Here is a 15,354-nt window from a genome sequence, read left to right on the forward strand (position 1 = left end):
ATAAATAAAAAAGACATATCTATAACAGAGCCCTAATGGTCTAAGATGTATTTTTATTGTTTTATTTATGTACGTAGTATATGTAGGAAAAGTTTGTATATAATCTGCTCCTATTACAGAAAAAATACATTACTTACTTATTTACTTACTTACTATGCACATCTGTCTCATACATGGGCCATGTGAGCAGGACAGGTGACTGTGGAAATAACAGGGAATCATAGGGTAGAACTCTAGATATACTTAAAAGCATTTAAAGTGTGTGATGTGGCAATATAGCACTATGAAAACTTACATTCATTATTTGAGCATTCTAGGGTTTAGCATAAAGAAATAATAAGCAGAAATACAACATGTAATGTTATGTGTAATATTTTGCATTCATAATATTAAACTTTACGTATACATCTAAACCTTACGTATACATCCAAAGAAAATCTTGGTTACTGTTTTTTTATATCCCACTTTACTGATACAATAATGTGCTAGGTATTTGTAATGGTGATTTTTAAATTTTTAGACATACTAACACATAAAAAATGACAGAGATTTGTCAACCTGTTTAGTATTATTCAAATAGTGTGATGCTAAATACAGTTAAGAGCATTCAATCTATTGAGAGGTTCAAGTGTGAACCAACAAATAAGAAACTTAATCAATATGGGGCTTGGTATATAGGTCAAATAAATGGTACTCAAAGAAGTGGTTGGGGTAAATTTAAATGGTCCAATGGTGGTACATATGAGGGATATTATGTAGAAAACAAACGACATGGTAAAGGAAAATATGTATGGAATGATGAGACTGTATATATTGGCATGTTTGAAAATGATTTGCGACATGGATATGGAGAATTAACTTGGCTAAATAAAGAGGTATTTTAGATGTTTTTTTATATTTATTCTATCTTGAAAATGTTATATATAATACTTACTATCATTAATATAAGCGTCTTTTTTCATAGAGTTACCATGGTGAATTTTTTAAGGACATGCGAGAGGGGTTCGGTATCTATAAATGGCCTGATGGTAGACGATATGAGGGAAATTTTAAAAATAATGTCAAATGTGGCTTTGGAATATTCACAATGAACAATGGTGATACATTTGAGGTTCGTTTTTAGGTGTTGTCTTCAGCATTATTGTGTTTTTATCAAATATTTTTGTATCCATGAAGTGTTTAATATAAGAGCATCTAAGGCCATCTATATTTTAGAGGTCAATATGTTGTCTAGTGCTGCATTTAGGATTTCCCCAAAATGATATTGTTGTGTTTTGCTTTCATAAAATTATTTTTCTGTAAAGAAATATTGATTCTACCTTTTATTTGTAAACTCAAGATTTAACTTTACCGAAAAAAGATTTAATAATTTCAATCATTGCTTGATTCACATTTAGGTGGTAAGGAATTGTGTAATCTGGTTCTGTTAGTGAAAAAAACCTGATGTATTAAAAGTACTTAAGCAACATTCTTTTAAAACAAAATATGGTGAAGACTAAAACAGTCTTTTCCGAAGAATGTTGAAATAGTTTTCCAATAGATTTTTTTTGTAACAGGAGTGTTGACCCTAATTCTAATGTTGGATCTGGATACATTAGGAGGCTGTTCCTTCGACAAAATGAGTACAGCATACACTATCACTTTGGTTTGGAACCCAATTGCTTTTATCTTGGTTAATTATTGACATGAACATTCTTTCTAGTTAACTTTGGGAATTTTGCAGCATCCCTTCTTCCATTTTTTGTAGCTTTTTAATGCTATTAAAACACTCATTAAATGCACAGTTTACACTAGGAAAGCATTGAGGTGGGGGAAGTTGTCTGGTACAGCGTACACCCTAATTAGGTCTGTGTAGCTTAAAACAAGCATGAAATACTCCCCATCTAAGCCATGGCCCCTCCTGGAGATAATAGACATGATATATGCCTCAATATTTGTAAGTCTAGCCATGTAAAATATGCATATCTATCTATCTATTGTGTTGTTTATACTTCAATTTTAATAAATTTAAAAGCACTAATAATTTATAGGATATAGGATAGGATATAGATTATTTTAATTAACGTTTCTGGTTTTACTGGATACAGGCACCAGGTAAAAAAAATTTGGGAGGTATTAACAGGTCATTGCTGATTGAAATTCAACGATGGATCATTTTTCTATGAGCCTTATTACTAGTTCATTCTATAAAATTTTAAAGTTATTAAAAATGCAGCCACAGACCAAGTCTCCATGATTGTTCGAAAGAAAGTGCCTGATGAATTTTGCTTGTACATGTGCAACTGCAAAATAAGTACTTTAAACTCTCTATCAAATAGAATTTTGCCTAAAATGTTTATTAATTATATATCATATCATTTAAAAAACACATTAAGAATAAATTTACATTGCATGTGTAAACTAATTTGAAGTTTAATTTCAAAATTGAAAATTTACCATTAATAATTCTTTTCTAGATGTAGAGAGCCAGTGAAATTAAAAAAATTATTTTTGTTTTTACTTAGTTTATTAAAAATTTTTTTTATTGTTTAGGGTTTTTACAAAAATGATCAGCGTTATGGACCAGGCATATTTACAAACAAAAAAACTATGAAGCAAGATGTTGGTATTTGGCAATCTTTGATGATTGTCAAGCTTTGCACTGCTGTACCTGAAGCATTTATGTATGAACATGTTACAGAGCATCGCATAAATGCTGGCGATAACATTTCAGAGAAAATTAAATCCGCAAATTTAAGAAGGTCAATATCAGGAGACACACATTTTTTTACACATACCAAGTTCGCTGAGTCATCAAACATGCCAAGTTCCTTTCCTCTCCACCAAATATTGAAAGGAGTCAGAGGTGTTCATTCTAAACCGGGTTATTTGGAGGAATCATCTCTCATGTTACTTCAGGCAGCATCAATTGGTGATGTAAGAACTACCCTGAGGATTTTAGAAGAAGGTTTAGTCAGTGTTAATGTATGTGACAGCACTGGTCATTCTTCAGTATTAGCTGCTGCTGTAAGTACAGATTTTTTAATTTTAATATTACTTTTACTGTCATTACTGTCATTATATATACAAATTTCATAATGTTTATTATGAATGTATCAAAAAAGCATAAAAATATGTAATGTGTGCATGTTAGAAGAAAAGTTTAACGGAAAGTATATTTGCAAACAGGGTGTTGTTCTAGCTGTTCATTTTACATTGTTAAAATATATTTTCTGAGAGAAAAATGGGAATAAATGTTTTATTCTTTTGTTATACCAAGGGTCTAGTCCCACTAGCACATTAGCTGTGAAAAACACTTTTTTGAGTTCTTCAGGGAACAAAAAACCTGTTGTGAATTTAAAATACTAAAATATAAGCACTCTTGAGAGTAAATACAAAACATATATTTTGTATTCTTTCCAGTAATGAGTAATTAGTAATTTATTGTTAATTGTTAATTAATTATTCTAAATATCAACACCAATTTGTTATAAAATCACTCAAAAATCCATAAAATATAAAAATGCATGAAGCTTTTGGAAACAGTGTTACGTCAAAAAAAATGGAACTTAATCCGATGGTGCCATCAAAATGCATGTGAACTGCACATACTTTTAAATGAGCCCATCCGATTTACTTTGTTAAAATCAGTTTTACTGGAAAATCTCAAAATGTCCACTCGCATTAAATACAATTATATTTTCTCATCATAGAGTTTTGTTGTAATACAAATACTGGACTTTTTACTAATAGGAATTAATTGTTATTCCTTTTTTAGGTGAACTGCCACGTTGAAATTTTAAATTGTTTACTGGACTATGGAGCTAATATCAATATTTTAACTAATGAAGGCCTTTCTGTTTTATCAGCATGCCATGTTTTATTGTACACAGAACTGAACTTTATTCAAAATATTGCAGAGAACATGGATTACAAGGATAATTTGTTTATTTCTACGGAACTTGAGAAAAAAACAGGAATCGTTATTAATCGTAATGACAAAATGATGATTATGGGAAAGTATGAACAACTACACAAAGCATTGGTACCTTCGAAGCGAAAAAAGAGTTTAACTCCTAAAAAAATACGTCAGCATAGTTTTTCAAAGTTCTCAACAAAAAGCTCTACAACGAAAAGTGAATCCATATCTGATGAAGGAGATTTAGTAGATTGTTCTTTTGATCAATGGAAACTAGAGTTTTATCAACGGTCGTTAAATCGGGTGAAAAAAGTGGAAGTTATTAATTGTACATTTAAAGAAGTTATGCTAAACCCACACTTGTTGTCACTTGGGAGTGAAAAACCTGATATTTTGCTGAATGATTGTGTTCTTAAAGATGTAAACACTGGACCTATCAATATTTTAGAGGATCCACTTCCAACAACTAGAGCAAGTTTATACAGATGTTCAAACGATTCTAAATCTTTGGAAGGATCGATTTCTACAAACGATATGAAAACGAATTTCATTAATAATGAAAGGTAATTGAAAACGTTAATCTTGTTTTGGTTACTGCAAAACTAAATTTGGGTTGTTTTTATAAAAGCAAGATATTTTTTAATTGCAAAAACAGCAACAGGATGACCATCATTGATTAATATCCGATAACAAAAAGTTACACTAATCAAAATAAGCGTGATAAAAATTTGCAAAATAAATCTTAATTTTCCTAGTGCATTGTTTAAAGGCACAAAATTTTAACAACAAAAATATGGACATTGAAAATTCATACATATACTAGGCAAAAAATTATTTTTCCATATTAACAGGTTGATTTCATGTAAAGCGCTAATTTCACAACTAATATTTTGATTGAAAAAATTTGCTAGAGCAAATTTCTACTAAAAAATTATATTGTTCTATTAGCAATTTTTATGCTTTTTTTTAGTTGGACAAAGAAAGATTTTCCAGCTCTTCAATTTTGAATTTTGAAGTTAAAATATTTCTACTCATTCTCAAACAGAAAAGAAAAGAAAAAAATTTGAGTGGAACATTAGAAGTTTTCAATGCACATGCTTGGGTTTAATTTTTCAAGCATGTGGTGGTTTGGAATCAGCCCTTTACGCAATAATTTCTCACCATATAAATGTCCTTTAAACATGTCTCACATTTATAAGTCAAGACAAGTTACTTATATAGGACAGCTAAAATGCCTGAGGTAATTATACGTGTTTACTGTTATTTTTCTAGAAAACCCCATCTTGAAAAGACTGTTCAATTATTGTTAAAGCGGGGAGCCAATCCAAATGCATCATCTCTGCCACTACCTGTAATATTTTTTCCTGTCAAATCTGCCAATACAGCTGCAGTGCTGGCTTTGCTGGAACGAGGTGCTGATACAGCAGCTAGAACAAATCAAAAGGTATCTATCTATGAAAAAAAATTCCTACTCCGTTTGAAGCTCGTGTTAAGACAAAAAAAGTCAAAGAAATAAGTTTTTTTCTTTGTATAATGTGGATCTTTAGAAGAATCTTTAGACCACAAAAATGAAAATTGTTTAAACTATATGCATCTTTTACACTTGTTCCCAATATTATATATTATGAGGTTCTTGTATTTTCCAGAAGACGCTGTACATTTAAATATTTACCGTATTCAGAACACATAACACATATTGATAACAGTGTTTCCGAAATTGAAGTGGTTGTATCCTGTATAAATATTCAGAATATTAATAAAAATAAGGTGTCCTAAGGTGGTTTATACAAAAATAGGTTTACAATCTTTAAATGTTTTTTTTTTTTTTTTACTTTAGAAGTTATGTCCTTTGCACATAGCAGTAGCTCTTCCTTGTCCTGAAGGTGTCGAGATTGCTAAGCATCTTTTAAGCTTTGGCGCTGATCCCAATCTTCAGGATGATTACTTTGGAAACATCAATGATGGAGGACGAACTCCGTTACATATAGTTTGTTGCCGGGAAGATAATTATAAGCAGTCGTTAAAAATTGGAAAGTTGTTGTTGGAGCATGGTGCAGATCCAGATTTGTTATGTGCAGGAAACTCTGCTCTCTCACTTGCCATCGCCAGTGGGAATGACTTGGTAAATGTTGCTTAGAAAAAGAATTTTAGTTTTAAGTGAAAGAAAATGTTAAGGGGATATGTATTACCTCAGATTTGAATTGCTTTAGATTCTGGACAATGTTCAGTACCAAATGACATGTCCTAGATGGTTCTTAGTGTCATTTCATGCTTTCTGACTGTCAAACACCAGGGTGTAATCCAGGTGTTCTCAGTAACCGTTGTAAGGCTACTTCCCTATTAGAATTTCAACTTGAATTTTCCAATTAAACAAGAATAGCACGCATTATTGTCTTGACTTGACATAAAAGCTCAATTTTCCCTACAGAAGATCGTATACCAAATTCCCAATGGGACCCAAAGAGTTATGGTTCAGGATTTTTGGATTACACCTTAAGTAACTTCACTAATTCATAATTTGGTGCTTTTCATAGTTTTAATTCATAGTGCTTACTTTTAATATATGGTACCTCTACTTCTGTTAAAATAATTTGCATTTCGATTTAGCTTGTTGATATGCTGTTAAATTACAATGCCAATCCAAGTTTAAAACTGACACATGGCTTAGGTTCGATTCTGAGTGTTGCAGTTTCATTTCAAGCTGAACGACATCGGACACCAAATGAAAGAATGAAATTAGTGAGTAACATCACAACCAGTGTTTCCTAACTCGTATCTATTTCTGGACCACTGTGACATTGCGTGTTCGGGTAGTTTTAAAGAAGTTTTGTTGGGTTATTTTGTGTATAGATTTATTACCCATATTATATACATACTCACTACTCAGATAATTAATCATATGAAAGCAAAAAAGTGAAATACAGTTAACTACTGATAACTCACGGAGATTAAACACTTATTATGATCCGTGTGTTTTTTGTACAGGTAGAAAAACTTATCAACGCAGGAGCTGACCTGTTAACACCTGTAAGAATATCAGACAAGTATCCGCCAGGAACTGTTGTTGATTATGCTTACCATGTGTTTTCACAGGTAATTGAAATACTTGGTTCATACACTTAACTGAAGTAAAAGCAGGACAAGTGGCTAAGAATAGAAATACCTGTTTGTTATGTACCCACTTGTTATGTACCCACTTGTTATGTACCCACTTGTTATGTGCCCACTTGTTATGAACCCACTTGTTATATACCCACGTTTTATGTACCCACTTGTTAACCCACTTGTTATGTACCCAGTTATGTACCATGTACCCACTTGTTATGTACCCGTTATGTACCCACTTGTTATGGGTTTATTCTTTCTTAAACTTGCTTTCCACTTAGCAATACTTAGCGCTTATGAGCGGTAATTTTTTAGCAAGCGGTAACTAGCGCTAATGTTTTATGTTTCCACTTGGGAAATAAAAAAATATAAAAGTAAGCAATCTCAGTTTAGAATGAATTCTTCAGAAGAGGGAGAGTTAGCTTTGCTTGGGTTTGCTCTGATGATAAATGATGATGGAAAAATGGAAGAAGGAAAAAAAACATCGATTTTGTGTCTGTGACACTATTGTCTTTATATTCTTTTGGATTTATCGAAAAAGTAAGGCTACTTCAGAATTACGTTAGCCAATTTGTCGTTTTCTTGGACGGTCGCAAAAATTAATATTTAGCGCTAGTTACTGCTCATGAATATGTTACCGCTAGCAACCAGTCGGTTTTTATTTATAAAAAAGTTACCGCTTATTAGCGCTATTTACCGCTAGTTACCACTTAGTGGAAACCAAGCTTTAGTGATTTAAAATTAATGGTTAATAGCTTCTTAGAAATAGTTAAAACAGACGTTTTTTGAGACCATTGTAACTTGTTTACAAAGACCGTATTTAGAATTTTTCTAACCTTGTTGCAGAACAGAATTTTTTTCTCGTTTTTGTAGCCACAAAATAATGGCGAAATTGAGGCGTACTTAGTAGGCAAGATGCGAAGCTCAAGATTTTTTTTTTTTGATTTAGGATCGCCGCATTGCTTGTACTCCATATCATGCTTTATCTTCCCTTGAACGTGAATGTTTCAATGCTAGAAGATCTCTTTTGACGTATGTGGGAAAGCATTTAAGAAACGCTGCTTTAAAAAAAGAGGAAACTGAACCAGTGGAAGGTAGGTGAATTTGGTCGAACATTTACGATAAAAAGTAAAAATATTACGTGCCCCTCATGGAGAAATTTGGTGTTGAAAACAAAAATAGATAAAAATTAAAAGGTTAGAAAAATTTATGTCAGTCTTTCGATTTTCCGAATTCCTTATTTGAACTTTTGCTCAGTTTTTCCATGAATGAACACTTTTCGCATTAGAAATATGTAATTTATAGGAGACTAGGTGTATCCAGATTTTGTCAATAAAAAGTCTGATTTGTCCTACTTTTTGTCGAGCTGCGATTTAAAAATTTTCTAGCAAGTCGATTCCTCCCCTACGGCACCCACGCTGTTGGGGTTGACTTTGGAAATATTGCCCGAGAAAGGGTTCAGTAGATGTAAGACATTGTGTAGCTCTCACTATTTCTCGCTGGATTTTGAAAAAATCGCGAAACCGATCTTGAAAATATCTAGGAATTTTTTTGAGAGAGACATCACATAGAACGCAAGGTCGAGAAATCTACTGGCTGTTAAGGAGTTTTAAACCGTATTCTTAAGAAAAATAGTATTCAGACGAAATTACTATTTCAATATCTTTTCATATAGATCAAGAAGATATGTATTCTGTGTGGTCACAGCGTGATGAAAGATTTTCTTCTATCGCTTCTCCACAAGGCAGAGATGAATCTTGTGGGTTAAGATTTGTGATCGTGAAAACTGCTGGAAAGAATAATTTGAAGAAAAGGTTGAGATACTGTCATGAATGCGGCCGCTCCATAGGTTTGTTTGCTTGCCTGCCTGACTGCTTGCTTATTATAAAATCTCACAAAAGTTGATATTAATCGTTAAAAAAGAGACACAAGACAATCTTAACAATTATTGATTAACCACCCCTGTATCTTTACCTGGAAAGAACTAGTTCAAAATGGGCTTTAAGTCGAGAATTGGTGCCTGTGGAAGAAATTTTGCTTTATAAATATGAGTGTTTTTGTTTCACTCCAGGTGTTCGTTTAACTCCATGTGCACGATGTAGAGAAGTCTTCTACTGTTCTAAAAATTGCAAGGCGAAAGCGTGGAACGCTAGACATCGAGAAGAATGCGCCAGATTAATAGGTAAAGTTATGAATCTCTGACTTATTTGTGGATAGTATAGATGTCAGTTTTAATCTTGAGTGTAATACAAACAAGGTTAGATCAGACTAATATTGTGTGCCTCCTTCGTTTGATCAGATTGCTTTTACACTGCAGTCATGAGATTAATACGTGGAGTTCTTTAAGTAACAGTAAGCTTATAAGTTTTAATGTATGATATTAAGGTTACTGTAAAGAAAAAACTCACTTGATGAGTAGTCTCGGAAAAACCCTTATAATTTATCAATACTTTTATATTTTCTTATGTGTTTTCTGTTTCTGAATGCTTGATGAAAGACTTATTTGATGGTGTTAATTTCGTGAGATGGTAATTTTCCAAAAAGAAAATATAATGAAATAAACACACAACAGTTTTTTTCACCGCGCGTTTTAAAATGGCTCCTTTTTCCGAACGCGTGGTCACAGACTTCTCCTTTTCGCACCATTATATTCAGCATAAATTAAATTCAAAAGGGTTCCTGGTTTTTTTTCTACTAACGTCTTTATGAAATTATTTGTAATTATATATAATCATTCAAAAAAATGCATATTTTTTTCTTTCTGTCGTCATAATTGGCTAATCAGTAATTTATACAAAAAAATCCGGGAACATTTTGTGCATAATTTATTCAGCGTTTCATTGCCGAAAATTTCAATGAGCCATTAAGAAGATTTCAGAAAAAGAGACCACAAACGTAAAGGCATGTATGCGAAAATTTACTAACGAGATATTTGTTTTTAAAGATTTTCCTAAGTGTTATAAAAATGTGTGAACTGAGTATACAGAAAGATGGTAGAAGTACGAACTTTTTTTTTATGCTGAATATGCGTGCACGCGCTCAGAATCATTAATAGACAAAAGTCAGGTTTACAAGAGACAGCTCATGCATATTCCTTAACTTTGATTTTTTTTTAATTCGATAGTGAAAGTAAACTATCTAAAAAATATTATTATGCATATTTTTATATGGGAGTTCCATATATATTATGCATAATGTTTACATAAAATATGCTCAACTCATTTTGCACATATTTTTTCAAAGGTGTGAAGGATATAACAGCTCTAAAAAGGCTTTTTCCAGAAAAAAGGGATGTTCCAAATATTTTCATAGACTATAAAATATGTCATTGGAAAGAGAATTTTTTTTTCTATATGTCATGAATTTTTTGCAAAAAACCTAAAAAAAAAATTGTTTCCTTTACAGTAACCTTAAAGTTGTATCTCCAAGGTTGTATTTCTAATTGTCGAAAGCTAAATATTATTAAGTATTTTTTTATTTATTTTTTATATTTCTTGTAAACCTTATGCTATTTTGATCTTATTTTAAAATAGGAAGCTTATCTTAATTTTCAGGTCAAAAGACAAGTCCTGAGGCGAGAGCAGACTCGCCTACCCCGACTACAAATGGTTGTATTATTGACGTTAAACACTTGCAAAGAACGGCTAGCATAAAGACAGGGACAACGACGCCGAATGGGTTTTTGCCTCGATTATAATTGCTCGTCTTAAACTATAGATATTTAATAATTTATTTTTTTTAACAAAATACATGAATTTGAAACAGCTAATGTAAATATTATTTAAAGCACTTAAATTATATTTTTACTCTTACTTTTTTATGGGGTTACGAAATGCTTTTCTTGTGAGCCAGTAAATTGAAAAATCGTCTGTTTCATTCTTTTTTATTAAAAAAAGGTAGGATTGAAAGTTAAATTTTTATATTTTTTTACACTTGGGACAAGCTAGGTAAGTAGAAACATAAAAAGAAAAATATCTCCGCTAGCCCGTGCTTCGCCTAAATTGTACAAGCACTAAATGTAAAATGTATTCATGTGTTACTTAAATGATTATAAAGTTTTTATTCACATGATGGAAATCCTTATATCTTCGATTCCAGATGTATGGAGGAGAATTGAGGTCATTTATAAATATTCAAACTTCTGGTAACTCGAACGCTGGGTAACGCAAACGCCCAGTAATTTGAACGCCGGACAACTCCATTATCTCAAACTATTTTTTTCTTCCTTTGAACTTTCGGTAATATTCATCAGCTGGCTCTCATCTCGAACCCCTCAATTTTTTATCAAGTTAAACTGTTTTCTCTCTGGCGATATTGTATAGTTACCGGAAGGTTACGAGATATGCACACAAATATCTGGAGAAGTTGCAGTTACCGGAAGGCTACGAGATATACACACATATTTATCTGCAGAAGTTATAGTTACCGCAAGGTTGCGAGACGTACACACATATTTATCTTCTGTTGTCTAATATTACGTGAGATTTATTTTGAAGATCGCAATTTTTTTTAAACCGGATTTGTGTATATATATATTTTCATGACGCAATTGAATTTACAATTAAATATTTGTCACATATTTACTTGATTTTTTACTTATCCGAAAAATAAAAATTAGCCCAATAGATAGATTTAATCTTTTCGTATCTACAGTTCCTTCTGTTATGGAAAAGGTCGGGTTTGACGGATTCATTTCCTAGCAAGTAAAAAGAAAAAAAAGTTTTGATGCAAAATTGTTGTTTTGGCTGTACTCACAATAAAGCTTGTCGATATATTCAAGACATGTAACAATAAAATAAAATCTCTGTATCAATGTCAATTCTGCATCAATCATTTCTTTTGCAATAAATAAATATCCCAAACAATAAATACCAGTGCTGTAACGATTTTAAAAAGGACACCATATCTGGAGAAGAGAAGTTCCATAGACATGGTGGCGGTTTGGTGGTTTGGTTTATCACTTAAGATTGTCTTTTATTTAATAATCATAAAATTTGAAAAGCTTAGTCGCTACGGTGCAAAAAAACAAGTGGTTATATGGTATTTTTTCACCGCGGATAAGAGGGTATCGTAGCTGATGATGGCTGTTAACTGTTGGTGCAGAAGATGACGCGGGAAAATCTAACAACAAGTTTTTTAAAATGTGTGATAGAACACACGCTATTTTTATAGTAATATCAAAACTTCAACCAGTCTGGTCGTGGTCGTTCTTTCCCCATTTTTTTAAACAATAACTCAACTCTTTTAAACCTGAGATCTCAGCCTGATATTCTTATAAAACGTATTCTTAACGCGTATTTGGTACGTAGATTCCACATGATAACAGAAAAAACATTTTTGTCATAACAAAAACGACAAATTGCTCGTATTTTTGAATTATTGGCGCGAAAGATAGTTCGGTTTTCATCTTTTTGGTAGTAAAAAAACAAACAAATACTATTTGTGATAATATTGTAATGGAGAAAATGTTTGTTTGTGATGAACAAATAAAAACACAAAAAAAAAGATGGTCATTTTTTTCTAATTGCACATTCCAAGGTTGTTAACATCGACTATGTAAACAAATAATTTTCTTCAATACGAGTCGACTTGAGGTAGCTTCTTCACTAGGTATACAACCGTGGATTAGTGGATCCATTTTGTGCTACTTTAGGACGTACCTTGTCTTGTAATTACGATTAGGAAAATTTTTGATAAAGATTTTTAAAGAAATGCACTTATATATCTTGTAAGAGAAAAAGAGTTGCAAAGAATTGGTATGAAAAAAGGAAATATAATTGTTGCAAATACTAGATGAGATATGTTATTATGGAAAAGATTTGTGTAATGAATTAAAAAAGATTTATGTCTCTAGGATGAATGGCTATTATTAAATTGCATACACTTTCTTATAAGACCCAGGAAATTCGTCTTCAGCCTGAGGTGTTTCTACTATTCACATGTTTACCGGATTGATCTTAGTTTTAAATTTTCGCGACGCATAATCCGAGAACAAGTTTCGCAAGTCACAGCCATAGAAAGTTATTTAGCCACGTTTGATGTGTTTTTTGCAAAAAAAGATAGGAAAGAACTTAAAATGCCAGTATTGCTATTGTTCTTATTTTTAATTCTTATTTTTTTACAATTTCAAGCCGCACTACTTTGCTATTATATCGATCTCATAAAAGAGTGTAGATCAATTTTCATTAAACGATTCATTTTTCTTAAAAAGAGCTATGGGAAGGAGGCTGCAATAGGATTGTTTTGTACAAATTTTATGCACTACGCAAATTACACCTCACTCCCAGCACCTGTTGTCTGTTTATTATATCTGTAAAGATACAAGAAGCCCGGAGACGAAGTTGGTCGATACGTTACAATATTTACTCAACTTTTTTTACCTTAGTCTCCAGGAGGAAAAAGATGATTACTTTTTTAAAAAATAATATTTTAAAATCACATATATGCAAAGAAATAGACTCGCTGTCAACGCAAACGTTGGTTTGTTTATGTTTTGCGTCAACCCTAATCTCCAGCTTTTGCGTCTCGTCCGGGTGGGGGGGCTTTTTTCGGTTGGATCAGTAAATTATAAAGTTTCGTGCTCACGTTACACGAAACTTATGGAGTAAAAAGAGGAGAAAAAATCAACGAAAAGATAGAAGAAAAGCATTTTATATGAAACGAATATTTTAGCTACATTTAAAATGTAATCAAACATCGAATTGAAATTGGATACCATGTATCTCTTTCCATATATTATTGCACTATTGTTTATCACCGTTTATATTGTCATATGTTGTTACACAAATCATAATGGCACACACAAAAACACGTGGAGCCACGTGCGTGATAGCCGGCTTAGCGGGTAAAAATATAAAACCATTTTTACAATTTTACAAACTTCCGAAAACTTAATAATAATTAGTTTGGATTTAATGGAAATAGTGCAGAGAAATTTCAGCAACGAACATTGATGATCACTATGATTTTTTTTATAATAAGGACAATTTTACAAAATCAGGACCATCAAGTTTTGCTGAAAACTAAGGAAAAAAATAAAGAAAAAAGCCTCAGCCTTGAATCTTACTTTTAAAACTAAGAACAACCTGATTGTAAATTGCAAAATTTTTTTTATAAGAAACCGAGGAAACATCCAACTAATTAAAGTCTCCTAAATTCTGAGGTTATTTTACTAGAATAATTTTGTTAACAAGTTTGTAATTTTCACAGGGTATATAGTTAACGCTCAATATCTTAACCACTTTTATGTCAAACATTCACTTTGTTGTACTATTTTTCCAGTCCTAATTTTATGCTGTATAAATATCTCTTAAATTTCCCCCTTATTTTTAGAACAAAAAAAATTATAAAAAGTTCGATTAATACATAAAAGAGACTTTGGCTACCAAGTGGAAGTAGGTTTAGTAACAAATACGTACTATATTATCTATTTTCTGTCTTTAGCTAAACAATTTAATAAAGAATGTAAACTCTTGTAAACAAGTATGGATATAAAATGGGAATAAAAATGAAGTAAAATTCAGCAAATTGAGTTTTTTCTTGTTAGGGTCATTATTTATGTTGCCCTGCAAAATTTCGAATTGATGTTATCACTAGTTAGGTTGGTTTTCTATCAAATTATGTGATGTTATCCGAATACAAATCATAAAATGCTTTCCTATTTACTTCTGAAGCTGTCCTTTTGCTTATATCCAGTTTATTTTCAGAAAAGTTACTTTTGTAACCAGCTTCGTTCCAGACCTTTTTTACGGCTATGATTTACCTGTTTACTTAAAAGCTGTCTTAAAAGTTTAAAAAAATAAAGTGAAATTAAAAGCATTGTTTTGCATTTATGAAATAATCCGGGCAAATTTAGGAGCTATGAGACGAAAAGTACGAATTCTATTCAGAAAGTTGCTCAAGACGGCCATATATGCAGGTGTTGCAAGTCTGCCTAGTGAATCACATCAATACTTAAACATTGAAATAATGTCTATCAGGGAAGTTGTAGTCAGACTGCCACAATTGATGTTGTTTAGCTTGGTAGTTAGGCTGAGATGACAACGTTGATTCCACATTTGACTTGGCAACACGAAAAAGGGTGCAACCTTTTAGGTACAAAATAAAAATAAATCAGGCTGAAAAAGGTTTAGAAAATAGGAACATTCAGCATCTGATCAGATTTCACTGGTTCCTATAAAATGTGTATGTTATCTTAACTATATTTTGCTACTTTAAAGATATTTCCAATATCCCTCTTTATCAAATGTTGGCACACAAAACTAAACAATTTCTCGCAAATTACTTTTTATGATAGACTTAATTATAATCATAATTATAATCATGTTTTTAGGCAAATATAACTAACAGAA

General features: G+C 31.8%; 1 protein-coding gene across 1 annotated transcript; it reads left to right on the plus strand.

Annotated features, from left to right (window-relative positions):
* Positions 1–287: 287 nt before the first annotated feature.
* Positions 288–11,635, plus strand: LOC130636662 (ankyrin repeat and MYND domain-containing protein 1-like). Its single transcript, XM_057446455.1, has 12 exons — positions 288–875; positions 965–1,111; positions 2,533–3,006; positions 3,758–4,461; positions 5,171–5,342; positions 5,736–6,020; positions 6,506–6,637; positions 6,884–6,991; positions 7,953–8,097; positions 8,679–8,852; positions 9,075–9,185; positions 10,558–11,635. Exons 1-12 carry the CDS (start codon positions 585–587, stop codon positions 10,698–10,700), a joined length of 2,886 nt encoding a protein of 961 aa, XP_057302438.1. The 5' UTR covers positions 288–584; the 3' UTR covers positions 10,701–11,635.
* The last annotated feature ends 3,719 nt before the right edge of the window (positions 11,636–15,354 follow it).

This window comes from Hydractinia symbiolongicarpus, chromosome 3 (genome assembly GCF_029227915.1).
Source record: "Hydractinia symbiolongicarpus strain clone_291-10 chromosome 3, HSymV2.1, whole genome shotgun sequence".
Taxonomy (NCBI): Eukaryota; Metazoa; Cnidaria; class Hydrozoa; order Anthoathecata; family Hydractiniidae; genus Hydractinia; species Hydractinia symbiolongicarpus.